This window comes from Berghia stephanieae, chromosome 4 (genome assembly GCF_034508935.2).
Source record: "Berghia stephanieae isolate SIO BIC M18660-M18661 chromosome 4, UCSD_Bste_1.3, whole genome shotgun sequence".
In the NCBI taxonomy this organism is placed as follows: domain Eukaryota; kingdom Metazoa; phylum Mollusca; class Gastropoda; order Nudibranchia; family Aeolidiidae; genus Berghia; species Berghia stephanieae.
In genome coordinates, this window is record NC_088363.1 from 52,557,760 (window position 1) to 52,574,781 (window position 17,022).

Below are 17,022 nucleotides of genomic sequence, written 5' to 3' on the forward strand. Positions count from 1 at the left end.
ATTGAATCTCTGCATTACAGTTGCAAGCGAGTATTATTGATGCTATGCGTTTATGTAAAATACTCACAACATCCGTCAGCCGAATATAACGTACCAATGCACAAAACTATGTGTAACCTTGAGCGTTTGTAGTCTGATTGATGTATCTTAGTGAGAACTAATCATTAAAATGGCTGTCTAAAAACAATAACAAAGATCTGGGTGACGTCAATTTCCTTCAATCTATACGGTATCAGTTTAGAGAGTAATCGAAGCCCATAATGAAAGGTATCAAACATTTGTGCATATGAAAACTGCCCTCCTTCGTTATCCGTCTTGTATTGATATTGATCTCGGTTTTTACTTGTCCACTTTTTCCACCCTTGTTTTTGTTGGTTTTTTGTTTGTTTGTTTGTTTTTTTTTTTTTTTTTTTTTTGGTTTTTTTTTGGTGGGGTTTTTTCGATGTTTTCATTCCTGATGCCCATCACTTATATCTAGTTACTGGGCATGCGTGTGTTTAAGCAATAACAGATAAAAGCATCGACCTTACGCTAAAATGGTAAACCTATCTTTTTAGCCATCGAATTTAAAGGAGACTACTGTCGGGGCCACCGCTGAATTGACCGAGATGTAAAGCACTCGACTCGTGATCAAAGGGACTAATTTCGATCCCGTGTTGCGTCATCTAACGCCTCTGCCCACCCTATAGTGGTTGGGTACCTGGGTCTGTCAGATCTCGTGAGAAAGAACTTGAAGGTAAACTAGCGCCTACTCTCTTACATATGGTATTTTAAGTATCTGTCATTTGTAAGTATAACATACCAAAAAGTGGGATGTTCTTCGGTTACATGGATTTAATTGCTTAGAAGGAATACACTTCTCTCACTTCTTTATTTCAATCGGAGTCTCGGTCTTTTATTTTTTGGGTATTCTTTACTTATTGCTTTTGTTTTGTTTTTGTTTTGTTTTGGGGGAGTTGTTTGTTGTTTTGGGGGTTTTTGGGAGGGGTTTCTGTTCTATTTTATTGGGGGCGGGGGGGGGGGTCTTGTTATTTTTTTGTTTTGATTCGTTTTTGGTTGTTTTTTAATGGTTTTTTCTTTTTGTTTTGTTTTGTTTTGTTTTGTTTTTTTTTTTGTTTTGTTTTTTTTATTTGTTCCTTTGGGGTTTTTTAGTTCTTTTTTTTTCGTTCGAAACAGATGTATTAAGTACTAGATTACAAGAAAGAGAAAAACAGTGAATTACTCCTAGTGCTACATGCATAATCTACTCAGCCATTTTATAACTAAAATAACACGATAAGTAGCCACTTTACTTCTTTTTAATGGACTTTTAGTTTTTCTTGAAAACCACCTTAAGCACGTACCCTAGCAATATTTAAAAGATAAAAGCATTGACCTTGGTCTAAAAATGTTTCACTCCCTACAGCTTGAGTGGTAATCTTTACGAGACTTTTGTCTAAGCCAGTCAAATCATTTACTCGTTTGCACCAGACAAGTCTATAAATAGATCAATGTCTAATACACTGATTTCCTGTCCCCGTCACGAGTTGAAACAAGGACGAAATCTCCTTGATCTAACAGTGTTAGACCGGAAGACAACCAAGTATAGAATGATCAAGATCCCCATTCAGAGCCATTAGGCCCATTGACCCGGGATCAATCTCGGTCTGTTTGATTGCGAAGCGAGTGATCTACCAATTGAGCTATCGGAACCCCCAATCAAGATCCCAGCAGTAGCCAAATTACTGTCTAAACGACTGGACGGATTCCTGACCAACCTCCAGATTTCATTCTTTGATACGTCCGTGATTTTGTTTTGTTTGGGGTTTTTTCAAGCACCCCCTGTCAAGCCAGAAGTGGTTAGATATCGTGGCTTAAGCCTTTATTGGAGATCTGAATAAATACATAAATAAATAAATAAATAGAATTTAAAAAATATAATTCCCTTTATATATTCATCCCATAGGGGAAATTTGTCTCTAGGGTATATTCTAGGGTAAAACTGGAATAACCCCGGCGTCAGCCGCAATGCAGCGCCGCGTTTGAGCTAGGGCGAGGTGGCTTGCTCAAGGCCACACAGCGCGGTGGTGGTTGATCGAACTCGATACCTTTCGGGTACGAAGCAAAGACCATACCGCTGAGCCACGCTGCCTTTCAAGTCATAATTACTCCTTTTATTTATCCAGTTCTCAAAGCGCTTTGCAATGTGTCCCAGAAACACGTAACGTGTAAAACGAGTCATGATGACTGATCGGCGATATTACAATTTTTCCGACAAAAACAACGCTATTAACGGCCGGGTACGGTACTCATTTTACACCCGAGTACGGTGAGAGAATGTGAGTTAAGAGCCCTTTCCAAGGACTCAACTATGCGCCGCTCAGAGCGGGTCTCGAACCTATGACCTTCCGATCAAAAAGTGAGTGTCATACCACAAGACTACATATCCGCACCAGAACCCAACAGCCAAATTGTTGTCTAAACGACTGGACAGAGAATCCTGAACGACCCCGGATTTCTTTTTTTTTTTATGTCAGATTTTTATTATTGTGGCTTAAGCAAAAGAGTAAGGAGTCACGGAAAAAATATTCGCTTTTGAAAATAGGTCTTTTCTATAAGAAAAAAATTGGTGCAGATCTAAACCACCAAAGTAAAAAAAAAAACAAGTATGCTTAGTTTGAGAACCGGTTTCTTCAATCTAGATATGTGAAAATAATTTCATTACAAAATGCCAGCTTTCATAATAAAGGTTATGATAGTATCTAACTTTTGTCAGTTTCACTCCTCAGAAAGATACACAAATACGAATTTCACTCTGCCGTACTCTGGAAAATCCCATTATTATTTCAAAATTTGGCCAGGGCGAAGTCTCAGGTTTGAGAGTTTTTGCAAAGATGGGGGTCTTTTTAAATCGATAGATATTTGAAGGACGAGTTTTCTGGCCAGCTTGTCAAATATGTTTTTTTCCAGAGTACGGCAGCACTGGTTTCACCGATTTGCGGTTATATAAAGTACTAATTCACTGAAGGATAAGAGCGTTGACCTGGGCTTATAACGTCGCCTAAAACTGCTTAGACTGTCGTGTTTATGAGAGTATCAACTGAGACGGTCTTTAAAAAAAGAAAAAGAAAAAATCGCGTTAACATAGAAGTGTCACATCGATACGTTGTCTTTCCTACTTGTTTTCCTGTTCCGATGAATTGTTAAAGACATTGGTGACCCATCGCATCAAACGGTATGATGTCGGGGTGAACAAGAAGCCATAAAGAGATATTTAAATCGAAAAGACCAGAAAGGAATTTTGTTTTGTTTGTTTTTGCTTTGTTTGTTTTATTGTTTTTGTTGGGTTTTTTTTTTTTTTTGTTTGTTTGTTTTTTGGGGGGAGGGGTTGTTTTGTTTTATTTTGTTTGTATTTGTCTTTTTTTTTATCGTGTTTGTTTTTGTTGGGGGGTGTTTTATTTGGCCAGTTTAAGAAGTTATGTTCGTTCTCCTCAATATAATGAAACAATTGACCGAATTCTTAAACATCCCGAAATTATACCGTTTGAAGCGATGTATCACATCTTATTGATCCGTGCCAAAATGGGAGAAAATCCCCATGGCCGCCTCGCACTTTTAAAAAAAAAATATTTGTCTTCAATATTGGTTTTAGGTTAGTGGCCGGCCGAAAAGTGACATAGTATAATGGTTTTTTCTAAAATAAAAGTAATCGCCTGAAAAACAGTCTCACGCAGACGTTTTGCATAATATCGTAGAACATTGCGATATGACTTATTTGGAAGTTGTCAAGGACGGTATTTGAGTACGTGCCAGCTTTTTGTGGAATACAGTTAATTCTGCTATGTGGCAATAACATAAACTGGGCCAGGACTTGGTCAACTCGTAACGGTTTTGTACTTTAAGCAAAAAGCTTTAACTCTTTCTTGCGAACCCAAGATTTTGGAAACTTGCATGTTGATACGGTTTTTTTAAAGTACGAGATTTCATAACTCATTTCTATGATTCACTTTTCTTTTCATTAGTGCTATTTTGACCGCGCGCTTTATGAAGTATGATTCATGATTCCATAAAATCAAATAAACAATTGGAATGGCATAATGATGACTAAAGTTTCTTTCTTCAAAGTTCCCGTGAATTATTGACGTAAGGAGCCACAGGGAAAACATTCGATTTTCGAATAGATGTCTATGCCTTTTATCAATGATTGGTGCAGATATAAAACACCAAATGCTTATGACTGAAGATGCAGAATGCTATAGGAAAGTCAGTAATCATCATCATCATCATCATCATCATCGTCATCATCATCATCATCATCATCATCATCATCATCATCATCATCACCATCATCATTATCATAATTATCATCATCATCATCATCATCATCATCATCATCATCATCATCATCATCACCATCGTCATCGTCATCATTACTTCTACTGTTAATACTACTACCACAATTACTGTTAACACTTCTAGTACTACAACCACTACGATTACTACTATTACTACTACTACTACTATTACTACTACTACTACTACTACTACTACTACTACTACTACTACTACTACTACTACTACTACTATTGTTATTAAAACGTTTAGGGCTCTCATCCTTCTACGGTGTCTCAATCATAATATCAAACTAATGCATACACGTCGAAAAGCAACGGAAAATAAGTGAAAACTGTAAAACACAAAATTACAAAGAATAGTTACGTCCAGAACATGAGAAGTTATCAGGGTTATATCTAAGTTCACATAGGTGCTAACCCATTGCACTAGAGTGGCACCCAATCTAGGGAGACTAAGCAATCGATTGTCCTTTAAAAAATCAGATAGCAAACTGCTATTGATATATCAATATGCACAATAGTATATATATATATATATATATATATATATATATATATATTATATATATATATATATATAATATATATATATATATATATATAATTATTATAAAAGCAAAAACCATGAAATAATAGTGCTCAACTTTTTGATATAAGGAGCTATTTATAAACATTTCAAGTACTTGCACGACATGACGATAATGATTTTTTACAATGTACAATGGGATTTGTTTACATAAGATTTATATAATCATGAAATATTCTTATAGCAAGAGTAATATTATTGCTGCTGCTACTACTACTACAACAACTACTACTACTAACTACTACTACTACTACTACTACTACTACTACTACTACTACTACTACTACTACTACTACTACTAATACTACTACTACTACTACTAGTAATGGATGAAATAGAGGTTGCATATTTCTGTGCTTTACTACGTGGAAAAAAAGACAAATTGAAAGAGAAAACAATATTGGGTGCATCCTTTAATGACCCAAAGATTGCTCAAGGGTCCATTCCGTAGACTCTATGGTGATCTCCGATCTTATCTTAAAATGACTTTCTTGGAATCACCTCATTTTACCCAGGTGCAAATGAGTACCAGTTCGCTGATGAAAGTAATCTTTGATGGACTAGCATCATTCAAGAGGATAATAGAAAGTCAGCATGGCTCGGTGGTACGGTCTTTGCTTCGTACCCAAAAGGCATCAGTTCGATCACCCGCTGATGCGCTGTGTTGCCTTGAGTAAGTCACCTCGCCTAGCTCAATTTGCGGCGCTGCACTGCGGCTAACGCCTGGTTATACCTCGCCCTAGCTCAATTTGCGGCTCTGCATTGCGGCTGACGCCTGGGTTATTCCAGTCTTCCCTTGGAATAGACTCTCGAGAAAAATTTCCCCTAGGGGATGAAAAAGGGAATATTATTTTTTTTAATTTTAAACTGTTATCTGTCTGCTCAACGCTACAGAAACATGGATAAGTTCCGGATTTATAAGCTAAGGAGGCAAGATGGCCCATGGTTAGTGCGTTGTACTCTGGACTCAGAGGTTCTGTGTTCGATTCCGACCGAAGCCAATTTGTACTTTCTAGAGCAAGAAAATTTACTCCAATCACTCACTCCATTCAGGTGTAAAAGGGTACCTGTCAAGTTGGGATAGTAATCTGCGATAGACTAGCGTCCTGTTCAAAGGTTTTCAAACAAATACGTTAATTATCCGCTTCATGCTATTGAAACCGGAATAACTCCTGCACCATTGGCTACAAGGCTTTAAAGGAGTTCATTTGTCTTACAATGAGTCCAAGTGGCTCAGAAGGACTTACTTTAAAATATTTTCATTGAAAATTCCCGAAATAAATAACGATAAAGACAATTGATCCCACAAGGTAACGAACAGATGTGCGACCGGTTTTAGACACGTTACTGCTGTGTCACAAAGTGTGACACTTCTTAAATTATATTTATAAACATACGTTTTTAAATTGTCGAAAATGTTTATGTTGCTATGCCTTCTGTACGTGGTTTCATCACATAGAATTATTTTTTGAATTGTTCTTGCTTTTTTATATTCAGAATTGAAATAAATAAATAAATCATAACTGTGAAATTGAATGTAAGCTTCAGTTTAATATTCGAAAACAGATAAAATGGAAGTTTCGGGTTTCCCCTTCATCAACAACACATGATGAATTAAAAACTACAGACGAATGAGATAATGTGGTAGTGGCGTTGTTAAGATGCATAAAGAAAAACATTGATGGGCAGGAAATTGTATGCTACTTTGTGAGGAAGCGCGAATTAAAACAGAGCAATAGAAATTTATAAAAGGTGCGTACTTAATTAATTTAAAAGAGGGGAGGCGGGGAGGAACTGTGTAATGCAGCATAGAAGACAGTGAACTAAAATAAAGTGTGGACTATTGTTGGAAAATAAATACAATGGAATTGGAAATAAATACAAAATGTAAAGGATGTAGGTATTAATATATTAGTCGCATTAGCAGCAGCAGAAGCAACAGTAGAAATAGTAGTAGTAGTAGTAGTAGTAGTAGTAGTAGTAGTAGTAGTTAGTAGTAGTAGTAGTAGTAGTAGTAGTAGTAGTAGTAAGGGATGCAGAAAATAAAGACAGGCATTTCAATTTTGACACGGCGCCGCCAAGTCTGGGACTTTTTTGTCCTAGTGCGGAAGGCTGCTATATTTTTCTACTACCACAAACGATATGAACACGGGACTGGGACAGTCCTTTTCCCGTTGATTTTGTAGCATTTTCACAACGGCTTGGGACACAACGGGACTGTTTTGTCCCGTCCCAATAGGTGCGGAAGATTTCTCTAAATTCTATATGTTAAAGATTTGGGACAGGACTGTCCCAGGACAGTCCTGTCCTAGTGCGGAAGAGGGTTCAGGGTTAGGATTTTTTTTTAATTAAAAAGAAAAAAAAAAATATAAAAAGAGAAAGGAAGAAAAAAAATTATAAAATTTAAAAAATAAAAAAGAATCATCATAGTCAATCATTTTAAAATAACCCAAAACCCTCACGGTTAGAATTTTGTAAAAAAAAAATAAAAAGAGAGAAAAAAATATAAAAAGAGAAAGGAAGAAAAAAAATATAAAATTTAAAAAAAATAAAAAAGAATAAGGAAAGAGAAAGAGGGGGCAGGCCGGGGTGATCCAACAGGGATCTGGGGTGGGGTCATGGCCCTTATAAGGGCCGTATAGATAATTGTATAAGGTGGCCCTTATAAGGGCCGGTGTATATAATTGTATAAAGTGGCCCTTATAAGGGCCGGTGTATATAATTGTATAAAGTGGCCCTTATAAGGGCCGGTGTATATAATTGAAAAAGGTGGCCCTTATAAGGGCCGGTGTATATATGATCATTGTAAAAAATTGTAATCAACAATATAAGGTGCAAAATCCAGCATGATTTCTTGCTCTTCGGTTATATCAATCGGACATCGGCAACAACAGAGGCAGCAAAAAAGATCACCGATAATTCTCCCAAATAGTGAACGTTTTGGCAGTTTATAGTCGTATTCGTAGACGTTCAGGGATACGTCTCCTATACTACTACTGTCAGATGGGTCGACTGGAGTTCCTACGTCTTCGGGCCTATGTTCTTGAAAGCAAGACTCTGAACGTTTTGGCACTTTATAGTCGTATTCGTAGACGTTCAGGGATACGTCTCCTATACTACTACTGTCAGATGGGTCGATTGAAGTTCCTACGTCTTCGGGCCTATGTTCTTGAAAGCAAGACTCTGAACGTTTTGGCAGTTTATAGTCGTATTCGTAGACGTTCAGGGATACGTCTCCTATACTACTACTGTCAGAGGGTCGACTGGACTTCCTACGTCTTCGGGCCTATATTCTTTGAAGCAAGGTTCTGGACAGGGTTGCAGGGAGTTCAGGCTTGTCATCGATTCTTTTACTGACAAACACGGCAGACTGGCCGTGTCAAAATTATAGTCAGTTATCATTTCATTTTTCATTGAGATTTTTTGCTCTCTTACCTGAAAGTTCAAAGGTCCAGGATCGCTGCTTGATTTGAAAAATCGCTTTAGCTTCGAAAAAGCTTTCTTTATTTTGCCCATCAGTTTTATATTCCTCGTTGCTTGTTGATACGATTTAATTTCAGGGCAACTCAGTGACTCCTTAATCGCATCGCTTACCTCAAAGGTCAAAGGTCCAGGATCGCTGCTTGACTTTGAAAAAGCTTTCTTAATTTTGCCCTTCGGTTTTATATTCTCCGCTGTTTGTTGATGTGATAGGTCAAAGCAACTCAGTGACCCCCTTATCGCGTCCAATGGATTAATCGTTGCTGGAAGTTGCAAAGATATACATGAACGATAAACATTTTTCTTCTTCGGTAAATTACCGGAATGCCGAAGCTTCGGCTTCATAGGGTTGAGATCATCAATTGCATTGAAGGTAGCCATAGTAGAATCAATGGAAGAGTCGTTGGGCCGGTAGGTATCATCACTCTCCCGGCCAAAGAATTCCCTTCTTTTTGGTGAGTTTTGTTTCATAACGCGGACGTGACAAATTAATTCTGAAAAAAGCAATGCTAAACTTTGCGCGTCATTTTTTGAAAAAAAAAATTGTTTTTCTATGTTTGAACATGACGCAACTATGGACGTCTCTTGATGCTTTGCGTTTCAGTAAAATAATCACAACGGCTATACCTATAACGTACTAACACACTAAACTGTTTGTAAGATTGAATGTTTATAATCTGATTGATATAATTTAGCTAGAAGTAATCACGAAAAAGGCTGTCTGAAAATAACAACAAAGACTTGAGTAATGTCAATTTAGTTCCTTCTATACAGCTACATTCTAGCTGGTCTGAGACAAAAATGTTGCATTATTTATTGTTTTGTTTATTCATTTATCTATCGGAATACCTCTCGGAATCAATTGGTCTAAGAATTCACCCTGCAAAGTCAAAGGTCTTGAGGATAGGTACGCGTCAAAGGGAGCAGATCAAAGTAAAAGATCAGGAACTCGAAGAAATAGACACTTTCTGCTATCTCGGAAGTATAATTGACAAGGATGGAGGCACGGAAGCAGAGGTGAAAGCACGAATAGGAAAGGCACAGGCTGCATTCACATCTTTGAACAGAGTTTGGAGAACTAAAGATATCTCCCTTCGACTAAAGCTAAGACTTTTCAACTCAAATGTGAAGTCTGTCCTACTGTATGGATGTGAAACTTGGAGCGCATCACAGGCATGTATAAGGAGGGTACAGATTTTCGTAAACAGGTGCATGCGTAAGCTACTCAGAATAAAATGGATGGATAGAATAAAAAATGAGGAAGTATGGAAAAGAACACAGCAGAAACCAGTGGGAGAGGAAATAGGAAGAAGACGATGGAGGTGGATTGGACACACGCTTAGAAAGAATGACTCCACTGTAACAAAGAAAGTATTGGACTGGAACCCTCAGGGCAGAAGATCAAGGGGAAGGCCACGAGGAACATGGAGAAGAATTAAAGAAGCTGATATACAGAGAAGTGGTAAGACCTGGAATGAGATTAAAAAGATAGCCCAGGATAGGGAAGGATGGAAACTGTTTGTCTGTGGCCTATACCCTGACCCAGGGTGAAAAAGGCAATGATGATGATGATGATGATGATGATTTATCTATCTATCTATTTATCTATCTATCTATATTTCTATCTATCTATCTATCTATCTATCTATCTATATATCTATCTATCTATCTATCTATCTATCTATCTATCTATCTATCTATCTATCTATCTATTCATCTATCTATTTGTCATACGCGTCTTACGGGGAAAATATGACCGCCTTTTTAAAATGTTTGATTTGTTTTGTTTTTTTCTTTTTCCTTTTCCTTTTTCTTTCTTTTTACTAGCCGGAGACCAGGAATTGATAAAGACAAACCCAAACTGGTCACTTGTATTGCTACTAGCTATAATTTTGTTTGTTTTTAAGGGTTTTACGGAGCTAGCAACGATTAAGGTTATATCAGCGACAATAAAAAGGAAGAAAATGGGATAGCAAGTCGATGCGCATAGTGTCAGGAACGCTAGCAACAACTCCTAGAGAATGGGGCCCGATAATGGCAGCGATCCAGCCCACCGATGTCCGGAGGGAGACGATTACGGGAAACTGTCTGAGTAAGATCAAAGAGAGAGAGAGGGAGGGAATGGGGATACCCCTCTGAAGCGCATAATGGACGGCGCCCCAGTTTTTTATTCTCTATTGTCTTCTGGCACTTTTCTACTCACTTCATATCTTGTTGTTACCAACATAAGTGCCTGCTCCACTCACTTTTCTGAATTAAAAATTCACCCCATACACCGGAGCATACTCAATGTCTCAATCGTTTCTATGTTATATGTTTGTGATGAGAATATTGGCTATTAAGCTTAACTGCTGGTCAAAATTACTTCGCGATGGTGGTGAACGAATCGGCGATCTCAAGAAGTGGGTGAGAGAGGGATCTAGAAATGACTTTGGGTTTGAAACGAATATTTTTGTGTTCGTGGATAGCTCACACGGTAGAGCCACGCTCTCACCTGCCAGGCGGAGTTGTCGTACCAATAAGGTCGCAGGTTCAAACCCCACCACCGCCGCGAAAAAAATTTTTTTATTCTCTATTGTCTTCTGGCACTTTTCTACTCACTTCATATCTTGTATTTTTAATTCATTCCATTCTATCGTGACGTGATTTTTTGGACAGTTTCAAGGCTCAGTTAATGGAACCTGCGATCTGTGTCCCACTTTCCCCTTTATCATTTCCCCTTGAACAAAGATCAATTTAGAAAACGAATTATATTCCCTGCCTGTGGCTGTTCTTTATATTCCTACTCAAATATATTTTGCGTTTGATTTCTGGAGGAGTTTGGCGTGTTGATGGGAGGCGGATTCTTTGATACGTAGCAAAAGCACCGAATCTTTGACGGAATTATTCACAGACGATCATTTGTACATGGAAACCGATTCTCCTTTTATCAGTATAATATCTACTCGAGCTCCGTTGCGGGTAAGAATTTCCGTTGGATTTGTTCAGTGAGAGGACGTTGGAGGGGGGCTGGGAGTGAAGGGTGGGCGAAAATTCGTGCCTTTTCGGTTTTTGGATTCATCCCTTTGACTGTTTGTATATTGACCATGTCCGAATTTATTCTTTCTTTCTCTCTTTTTTTTTCGTTATGTTTGTTTTTGCACCTTTCAATCTAATTGCCTTACATCTATCCATCTATCTACCTATCTATCATATCTCTCCATCTATCTATCTATCTTTCTATCTTTGTGTTCGTCCTTCGATCTTATATCTATCTCTCTCTCTCTTCTCGTCTCTTCTCTCTCTCTCTCTCTCTCTTATCTCTCTCTCTCTCTCTCTCTCTCTCTCTCTCTCTCTCTCTCTCTCTCTAATCACGTCTCTCTCTCTCTCTCTCTCTCTCTCTCTCTCTCTCTCTCTCTCTCTCTCACTCTAGATATATATATATATGTGTGTGTGTGTGTGTGTGTGTGATGTGTGTTTGCGTGTGTTTGTGTGTGTGTGTGTGTGTGTGTAACAAGCATTGTTTCACTTTTTAAATGAATTTGATAAGATCATGCAATGATAACATGGTTTCATCCCTATAAAAAATAAAAAACTTTGTTTACTTCCTTTCTTGGGGCATACCATATTTACTCTTAATGTGTCAAAAGAGTAAGATGAGTTCAAACTTGTCAAAAACTCGAATAACTGAGAGTTCGAAATAATCTCACAACAAATCGGAAATCATCAGAATCTTTCGATACATGTGGTGACAGTTTTCTGTCCAAAATAGGAAATATACAGGGTGTCCGTAAAGTCTTGACACAGTAAAGTTAAATATTTTTCAAAATAGTATTCAATGTATAAAAATTGATGGCAATGCATATTTAATGCATCGAGTTCATGCAAATTTTGTGAAACGCATTGACTTTGCATTGCAAATGATGGCGCTCATATTGAAGATATTATTTGAATAATATAAATAGTGAAAATAAAACTTAATTTTAATTATATACCAAAAATATTCAACTATCCTATGCGTCCAGACTTTAAGACAGGATAAATATATTGTTACAAGATTGCGCTCGATTTATCATTTTGTTTTCTATTTTAAAGAGCATAAGCGCATTTAGAGGACTTTTTGCCATATTTTTCGATCTCTGGAAAGATGAAAATTTATAGCATCTGTTACATTCTAGTATCAATTTTATCTCTCCATAGATAAAACTGTGATTATTTTTTTTCTCTTTCTTTATCTCATCCCTACAGTTGTACGTGTTTATGAGCACATTCAACATCCCGCTGTCAGCCCTAATCCTGGTCGTGATCGGCTTTGACCGCTACTTCTGCATCTGCCATCCTTTCCTCCACATCATCACCGTTCCCCGTTCGAAGATAATCGTCTTTGTCCTCATCGTTGTCGCCATTCTTCTGGGCGTGGTGCCATTCCTCGGACACAGCATCTACTACAACGTGCCGAAAACAGTAAACATCACCGTCCCCATCAGCGACGTCATCATTTCTTATGAAAACCAAACCATATCGGACAACATTGAAATAATCAGCTCATCTATTGCGTCATCTATATTGCCGGCGATGTCATCAAACCCTACGGATTATTTCACTGGAACAACTTCTGCACCGGAAAGCTCCACTTCCTTTCAAATGTTCACTGATGGTTTGTTCCTCAACCCAGAGAGCTCTTTCCTGGACGAAATGCAACACGGGGGAGTCGCTTCCAACACGAGCGATATCTCACCTAGCAACTTCACAATACAAGAGGTCAATCGCACAGTCTTACAGCGGATCGGAATTTGTGTGATGAGTGATGTTACTATAAGTAAGGCAACTCTCAGCGCTTACCGCGGTTTCTACGTCTCATTATTTCTCTTAGAATTCGTGGTCATTGTGGTTCTCTACACTCTCATATTTCGATCTATCATTCTCAGAAGAGCCTGGCGTGCTAAGCGGAGGCAAAAGAGCAGTTATTCAGCTCCGAGTTGTGTTGACGCCGAAGAGACCCAGCTGACGAATGTGAATGGGTACAACACAGAAACGACCACTGTGGTCAAGAAAAACTCCAGCCGGATTTCAGCGGCGATGAGAGACAGAACTCTTTACGCCAATATTCGAACAGCCGCCATGCTTTTTGTTGTAACGGTGGTATTCGTCGTATCGTTTCTTCCCTCTTGGCTCACAGGTCTAAGGATGATTAAGTTCGATATGTTAGTTTTTTACATTTATTATTTTAACAACGTGGCGAATCCCATTATTTACGCTTTTATGAACCGCACATTTCGAGACGAACTTGTTCTTCTGATTAAGAACTTCTTATCACTTCGATTATGAAACATGAAAACATGACGATAGTATATGAATTTCAGTAGAATCAATCTGCTCAAAGGGTTGTCTTGCGTGAAGCAAATATCAAACGTTATCAAAAATAAATCAAGATAAATTTGATAATCATCCCCTTTTACTAAGAATCAATCATTTTATCTCAAGTTGCCTCAAAAACAGAGATTCTTAGTTCCGGAAAACAAGTATTAAATAAGTAACAATGATGTCAAGGGGGATTCTTGGTTTGATATTTATTGTGTTGCACTTTCTCGGATGTGTCTAAAGTGGTTCTGTGATGTTATTCACTCTTACTCAGAGTTCTAAATATACGATCAGAAATGATTCCAGGCTGTGATCCACGCAACTATCCTGTCCTGGAATATTATTTACTTTCATAGAAACTCTGAAGAGCGAATCGAAATTGTGTGAGAGACGCCGAATTTGAGATACACATATTGCCCTTTAATGAAGTTACAAGTCGTGGAAAATACGGGGAATGCCATCAATATTACTGATCAGTATGAAGGAAATAGATGCCGTATCATGGATAAAAAATTGAATGAATTATTCTCCTAAATCATCAGATATCTTTGCGTTGGAAATAAACTGCCATCAAAGAATTGTAACACTATTAAAACAAATGATGGTCTTGTGATTGAGTTCAAATCGCTCCATAAAATGAAGGAATGTAATAACCAATATAAAACCTGGCAAAACACGTACAAATTGAAGGTCACATTTCAGTGAAAATGATCTAATTAAAGACATCACTGTTTTGTATGTTGGATTTTCTCTTCAGGAAAGGTTCGGAGATTATTTCTTGTAGAAGTCAAGGCTACCGTCGGTCGTCTCCTTTGCTTTCCCGATAACTGGTCTTAACTCTATCCTTACGGACCATTTCCATAAAAACATTACACCCAGCAAACATTTTAAAAATCGATATTTTTAAATTCAATTCTTAAGAAATAAGTACATGCTATACATAATCGTGTTATCATAACTATATTTATATATTTTTTAATCTTCAAAATTGTGATATTCAAAAGAATTCTGAATGAGAAAAATTTAGGTTGCATCGTGACGAATGTGACAATTTTCCTGTTACTAGTAAGTAGGGGGTTAACGGTGACTCACACTCTGTCCTACTTGGGTTTCGAGATTTTTCTTGCAGACATCAAGGCCACAGTGCGTCGTCTCCTTGGCTTTCCAGACAACTGATCTTAAACGTCTCTCATTCTGTCCTCCCCTCGATTCCGATACCATTTCTTGCAGAGGGTCAAGGCAATGATACGTCGTCCGTCTCCTTCGCTTTCCAGACAACTGGTCCTCAACGTGAGCCACAGTCTGTCCTCCAATTGGGTCCGATAACATTTGTTGCAGAGGGTCAAGGCAATGAACGGTCTACGTCTGCTTCGCTTTCCAGACAACTGATCCTCAACGTGACCAACATTCTATCCTCCTTCAGGAATTGAGATTGTGTATAATCACGAACTCCTCAAAATACTCTTCTCATCCACATGGCATTCAGTGGCATATTCATAAATGGATAATTATCGAAGCAAAAGAAGCCGTAATCTTGATTTTTAAAGTAATGTAATATGTTGATATGTATACATAATATTGAGACCAAAAGAGAAATTGGTGTGCTGTTATAAGAGTCAACTATATATTATACAAACTCATCGTCGTGGCCAGGAAAAGCTTGTCTCAATGTAACTACAATTTAAGATGACCCCCCCCCCCCCCCCCCCCACCCCCCCAAAAAAAAAAAATTTCAATATGTGAACTTTCCTTCAGTGCCATTGAACCCATGGAGCCGGAGTTTTTTTCCGGTATCTATAGCGTGAAATGGACAATAGCAATTGCTTGCTATTCTTTGGATAGGACGCTAGTCTATCGCAAAGCACTTTCCGACAGATCTAACAGACCCAGCTACCCAATCACTGCTGGGTGGACAGTGAGGTCAGAAAAAATCACGACTGCGCCCGGGATCGATCTTGGTCCCTTTGCGTATGAAACGAGTGCTCTACCAACTGAGCTATTCGGGACCCCCATATGTGACCTACTGTCTCTGAATGGTATTATGTCGGGATGATTAGGACTCTGAAAAGATAATTTAGAATTAAAAAGATAAGGAATTTGAACTTTAAGTACTTTGTATGCAATATAAGAAATTTAACCTATTCTTAATGAATAGAATTTAACATCAAGTTTTATATTCGTGGGTCCCTTTAGCTCAGCTGATAGAGCACTCGCTTCCCACGCAATGGGACCAATTTTGATACCGGGTGCAGATCTGACCTCCCCCCCCCCCCCCCCCCCCCCCGCCTCCTTGTACACCCAGCAGTGATTGGGTAGCTGGATTTGACAGATCTGGCGGAAATATTTTGCGATAGATTAGCGTCCTATCCAAAGGGTAGCAAGCAACTCCAGTTCTATGGGTCTATCATCTGAAGGACTACATATATATATATATATATATATATATATATATATATATATATATATATGTTTTTTTTTTTGTTTGTTTGTTTTTTTTTTTTTTTTTGTTTTTTTTTTAATCACTCTAAATTCAATTTCCAAGACTTGGTTTGTCCCGACATAATAACGCTTTGAGACGGTAGGTTATCATTATGTGTGTGTCTAGGTTATGATTCCTGACGTCCGAGGCTATCTCAACTCTATGGATATATGATAATCCATCGCCTCAAATCGGTTTTATTTAAGGATGAATTATTTGTTAAAAGTTTGTTTGTTTTTTCAGTGAAAAGTCTTAATGCTATGCGTTCAGGTAAATACTAATAACATTTGCCAGCCGGATATAACGCCAGCACACAAACTATATAATGTAACCTTGAACATTTATAGTCTTAAATAATTCAGTGAAAACAAATCACCAAAATGGCTATCTAAAAGAAAAAACAAAGATCTGAGTGACGTCCATTTCGTTCCCTCTAAAAAACATGGGTCAAGTTTTTTATGTTTTATAAAAGACATTTTATGATATAGGTAGTATTTTCAAGTGCTAAAAATTAAAATTCATATAACTTATCATCTTAACTTAAAATTCACATTTTGACATTTTGCTCACCTCGACGTAAGGCCTATTCGAAGCGGTGGGCCACATATTATAGAGTAAAAATTATTGTACAAAATGAACATAAGAGCTTCCAAAAAGAATAGATAATACAAGAACAAAATACCAAACACAAAACGTTTCGGGCTCAAAACCCTTTTTCAGCCATTAACCGTTTTTATCGGCTGAAGAAGAGTTTTGAGCCCGAAATGTTCTCTGGTTTGTATATTTTATAATTTTTAAAGCTA

At 37.7% G+C, this 17,022-nt stretch overlaps 1 protein-coding gene across 5 annotated transcripts in view; it reads left to right on the forward strand.

Moving 5' to 3' along the window:
- Nucleotides 1–15,199, forward strand: part of LOC144970795 (uncharacterized) — a 175,886-nt gene extending 160,687 nt beyond the window's left edge. For all 5 annotated transcript variants that reach the window (XM_078910805.1, XM_078910806.1, XM_078910808.1 and 2 more), the window contains exon 7: nucleotides 12,628–15,199. In XM_078910805.1, the coding sequence (XP_078766931.1) occupies nucleotides 12,628–13,707 (1,080 nt within the window). In that variant the 3' untranslated portion in view covers nucleotides 13,708–15,199. The remainder of the gene's footprint in view (nucleotides 1–12,627) is intronic.
- Nucleotides 15,200–17,022: the final 1,823 nt, after the last annotated feature.